The 5,350-nt window shown below is 41.5% G+C and overlaps 1 protein-coding gene across 1 annotated transcript in view; it reads right to left on the minus strand.

Moving 5' to 3' along the window:
* Positions 1-5,350, minus strand: part of SLC18A1 (solute carrier family 18 (vesicular monoamine transporter), member 1) — a 46,545-nt gene that overhangs the window by 32,683 nt on the left and 8,512 nt on the right. Inside the window, exons 4-5 of the mRNA XM_006884899.1 lie at positions 3,831-3,914; positions 1,826-1,918 (exon numbers count right to left, since the gene is read on the minus strand). Of these exons, the coding sequence (XP_006884961.1) occupies positions 1,826-1,918; positions 3,831-3,914 (177 nt within the window). The remainder of the gene's footprint in view (positions 1-1,825; positions 1,919-3,830; positions 3,915-5,350) is intronic.

Here is a 5,350-nt window from a genome sequence, read left to right on the forward strand (position 1 = left end):
GGGGTGGGTGGGGAGAAAAGTGCAACAATGAATGAATGGAATTCCAAAATCTCTGTAGATGTTCATTGGAATTAATAATAATAATAAAAATTAAAATTAAAAAAGTTCTGAAGAGCATAATATTAGTCTGAAGACTAAGATAAGCCTGATTCATGTGGTGGTCTTCACAATTACTTGCTATGTATCAGAGAGATGGACAATAAACAAAGTCGAAAGAAGAAGAATTGATGTCTTTGAGTTGTGTTGTTGGAGAAAAGTATTGAATATACCATGGACTGCCAAAAGAACGAACACGTTTGTCCTGAAGAGGGTGAAACCAGGCTGTTCTTCGGAGGCATGGATTTTGAAGCTCCGTATCACATACTTTTGGCATGTGGCCAGGAGGGAAGAGTCCTTAGAGAAGGACATCATGATTGGGAAGTTGGGGGGTCAGGGAAGGAAAGGAAGACCCTGGATGAGAGGGATTAGCACAGTAATTGTGGATAATGGGGGATAGTGTTCTGGAGACAGTGAGACTGGCTCAGGGTAAAGCAGAGTTTAGAAGTATTGTACAGTGGGTCACTATGAATCGCAGGTGACTCGATGGCACATAACAACAACATGAAGAGCTGGTCAGGAAGGAATCTCGGTGCTTTATTAATCTTAAATTCAGGCTCCTTTGTCTTATCCCCTTCTTTAGCGTGTCACCTCCTAGAGGGCAATGTCCAGAGACTCTCATCACCTGTATCTGTACTGTATCTATACTGTTTTAGTGCCATGCTTGGCATGTAATACTCACTCACCTTTCTCCCATGGAGCAGCTGGTAGATCTGAACTCCCAGAGCACCACCTTTTAGGTTAACAGCACAACTCTATGGAGTACACCACTCTAGCTCCCTTGGTATGGAATAAAGGCTCAGCAAAACATATGGGTTGTTAAACTAGTCAGATGAGGGATGAACTTCAAAGAATGTGTGATCTAATGATTGGCAATTTGAGATTCATAGCCCAGGAAATCAGAACCTAAATTCTGGTTCTAGCATTACCTTAATACCTGATGTTGGACGGGCTATTTGCTGGGAGGAAGAAGAAGAATTGATGCGCGTGAGTTGTGATGCCAGGAGAACAAATTAGTACATCTTGAAAAGGGTGAAACCAAGCTACTCCTTGGAAGCAAGGATTTTGAAGCTCCTTCTCACATACTTTGGGCATGTGGCCAGGAGGGATCAGTCTTTGGATAAGGACATCATGCTTTGAAGGGTGGAGGGACAGCACAGGAGAAGAAGGCCACAGATGAGATGGATTGACATGGAAACTGGGGCAGTGGGATTAGATGTGTCAGAATCAGTGAGCCTGGCTCAGGACTGGGCACAGTTTAGAGGTGTTGTACATCATGGGAAACTCGATAGCACATAACAACAACAATCCTATAATGAGAGCAATTTTTCTTTCTCTTAAAGTGCTATTGAAAATGAAAAGACACTTCATTTATAATATGTTTTGCACAAAATCTGGTGAAGAGCAACTCTCATGTTTAAAGCACCAACTACGCATGGAGGCAGAATTAAAAATGACAGAGGCAGTGAATGTGGGCAGGTCCTTCTATGAACCACGCTCAGTTTCTGGACCTCAAGCACATCCTGATAGGATATTTAGCTTCTTAAGGAAAAGGAGATATTTCCCTTGCTGATGCTTGTGAAAGAATCAAATGCATATTTAAGCAAGGAGGGGAAGGGAAATACTCCTCTTACATGATCTTGGCAATATCTGTCTTCTGGGCACATCTCTGAGGCATTTTCAGTGTCTCACCCTCCTTAATCTAGCTCTAGAAATAGATGTCTCTTACCCAGCACTCCCAAAGCCAGGCCTCCCAGGGCTATTCCCATGGCTCGGCCCCTCTCATGGTCATCCGTGTAGACACTCGCCAGCATTCCCAGACCTGAGAGAGAGTGACAGATGCAGTTAACATATGGATATTCACTAATTGCCTCTTTCACAAGGTCCTTAGCCTCTGTGCTTTTGTATCTTTAAGGATAATCTTAGTAAGAGTTTCTACTTGAGGAGTTTTATCAGATTTTACCTAAAGTGTTTTATAAATAGAGTCTCCACCACTTCCCTAAATTCTCACAATGCTCAGACCTTCTGTTTAGAGAACTAAAGGGCTCAGAAAAGCAAGACTCTACGAAGGGTAACATAGAATAGAACTTTTCAATTATATTGCATGCTATATCACTTTACCATTTCTCCAGCACATTCCACTTAGAGAATAAATTACAAGGTATGGGCAGAGGAAGAAAAACTATGAACACTCATTATTTCATGAAGGTGCCAAGAAGCAGTATGAAAGCACTATGTACCTGAAAGAGTGTGATCTAAATGGCAAAAGGCCACTGTGTCATTTCAGCCAAATCACACAAACTCTCTCAGATCTACTCACTTATGTGTAAAAGATAGACTTGGTGAGATGAAATTAAATAATGTAGAATTTTTGCCCCTGAATTATGGTATTGCAAAGAAAATTAAATAGAAGAACAAACACATCTGTGTTGGAACAAGTAAAGCCAGTATATTCTTCAGAAGTGAGGATTGTGAGAGTTCATCCCACATATTTTGGACATAGTATCAGAAGGGAACAGTCCCTGGAGAAGGACATTGTGCTTGCTAAAGCCGAGGAGCAGTGAAAAAAGAAGAAAACCCTTATCAAGATAACTAGATACGGTGGCTGCAACAACAGACATAAACATGGCTGGAAGGATGGTGCAGGGTCATTCCATTATACAATGGGGTCATGGTGTGTTGAATTGATTTGGGGGCACCTAACACGGAAAATTGATGCCTTTGAGCTGTGATGCTGGAGAAGAGCATTGAATATACCATGGACTGCTAAGAAAACAAACAAGTTCATCCCAGAGAGGATTAAACCAGGCTGCTCCTTCAAGGCAAAGATACTGAAGCTTTGTTTGATATACTTTAGACATGTTTCAAGGAGGGACTGGTCCTTGGAGAGGGACGTCAAGTTAGGGAGAGTGGAGAGACAGTGCAGGGGAGGAAGACCCTCGATGAGATGGACCGATTCTGTGACTGTGGTAATGGGGGTGGGTGTGTCAGAGAAAGTGAGATTGGTACAGGATAGAGTAGGGTTTAGGGCTGTTGTACATAGATAGGGTCACTATGAGTTGCAGGCGACGCGACGGCACATAACAACAAAAACAAGTGACAATAGGTTGTATACTGTCAGGATATTACTAGTAGCCTTTTCAGATATTACTCACAGTATAATCATTAAAGGGAGCTCTAGTGGCTTATAGGTAAGGAGTTGCCCTGCCAACTCAAAGGCAGAGAATTAGAATCTCCGAGCTGCTCTGTAGGATTAAGGTGGCCAATCTCCATTTATGTGACTTACCAATTCTGAAAGTCCACTAAAGGGTCAGCTATGAGTCAACTTCTGACTCAAGAGCACAAAACAACAACAATAACTATCATTGTTGTTTGTATGAAATCTTAAGAGGACACAGAGGAAGAACATAGAGTGGCACTGCATAATGCTCTGGCCTGTTTTGTTGCTTTAATCTAGGATTGCTCTGACCTGCACTGGCTGCATCTTAATATTACCAGAGGAAGGTTATGTCAGGCATAGGGATTATTTGCCCTGTCAGGACTCTATAATGATCTTGTTTCTGCCACAAAAAAATTTATCTAGTAGGATGTTATTTTCCTTCATTTCCTCAAATACCTCTTGTATCTGAAGATAGTTTTTGATGAGAAGTGGGTATGTTTATATGGGTGCATATGTATAGATGTGTATCTGTGTTTATATGTCTACATGTGTGTGTTCAGAAGAAATTAGTTACCTGCAACCAATGAAAATGAAGATCCAACACCTTGAAGACTTCGAGCCACAAAAAGCAGCACATAGGCACCAGAAAAAACAAACACTGGGCAAGAGAACATAAAGGTTAGCATATTGCCTTAGATCCTCGAGCTATGAGAAAATATGCCTGTTATGTATGCGTTTAAGGATGCTAGCTCCTATGTTTGGGTATTCTTTCTAATCCCCTGATCTTCTGGTCAGAACTGTTTTGTAATTGACCTCATGACTAAGAAACCACTGAAGCAGAAAACAAAATCATGAGCTCTGGCCAAGTTTGTAGTGTTGTTATATTAACCCAAAAGCAAAGTCACCACATAGTGGGCAGAAGGTTGGGTTTCTCGATTTTTCTTCTATAAGCCCAACATCCTGCCCATGGGAATTAGGACTGTACATAAAGTTCAGTGTCCTCGGCTGGAAATTGGTCCACAGAGCCTACCCTGAGTACTCCATATGCATCAACCAGACTGAGTCTTTGCCACTATTGTCCCCTATATGAATCAACTGGTGTATGGGGACAATAAGCCACACATACTTAAAGAATCATAAACATAAAGTAGAAAATAGTATCTATCACTTAGTCAAACTCTACCCTTCATATTAGAAGATGTTTTAGGCAAATAATTCAGGGAGTATTTATTAAGTAACCACTGACTGAATAAGGAATCCTGGTGGTGGCGTATGAGAACTCTGAAGGCCTAGAAGATAGGGAGTTGCACTGCCAACCCAAAGGCAGGTGGTTCAAATCCACCGACTACTCTGAGGAAGAAAGATGGGCAATCTCCTCTTCTGTAATTTACAAATTCTGAAAACCACTGGAGGATCGGCTGTGAGCCAATTCTGATTTGATAGCAGTGAGAGAGAGAGAGTGGTGTTATAGTGGTAACATTTGTGACTGTTAACTGAAAAGTCAGCAGTTTGAATCCACTCGCAGCTTCTCAAAAGAAATAAGGGCAGCCTCTTCCCATTTACAGTCTCCTCCCATTAAGATTACAGCCTCAAAATCCCAGTAGAGGGTTCCTCTATGTTGGATCCCCCAGGGTGAGTGACAACGGGTCAGTGTACCCAAAAACATCTTGGTTCATACCCTTAAAGACACTCATTCTATTACAGACTAACCCACATGGATCTAAGAATCAAACACTAAATCACAAGGTGCTGGTGGTAAGATGCTGAAACAGTCTAGACATGTCTAACCTCTAATTCCAAAATAAAGCATCGTAGAGAGAAAACTCACTCCCAAAGTGCTTGAATCAGCAGAAGGTTAATCCCTTTGTCAGATCATTATAGAGGTATTTTGATTATGCTTATAATAGTGTCCCATTACTTCTCAACATGCTCAAATGAGCTCACTGTCTCCCAAATACACACATGGTTAGTCAAGGAGGTTAACAAGGAGGTTGTCTGGCCTCGGATGCTCTCTTACAGGTTGTTCAATATCTACTCTATGTCTACAACCAGGAGAAGATAAAATAGATGAATGGGACCTTCTAAGAATCAAAT

The sequence above is a fragment of the Elephantulus edwardii genome, unplaced genomic scaffold, assembly GCF_000299155.1.
Source record: "Elephantulus edwardii isolate Elephantulus edwardi_28Jun2011 unplaced genomic scaffold, EleEdw1.0 scaffold00038, whole genome shotgun sequence".
Classification (NCBI taxonomy): Eukaryota; Metazoa; Chordata; class Mammalia; order Macroscelidea; family Macroscelididae; genus Elephantulus; species Elephantulus edwardii.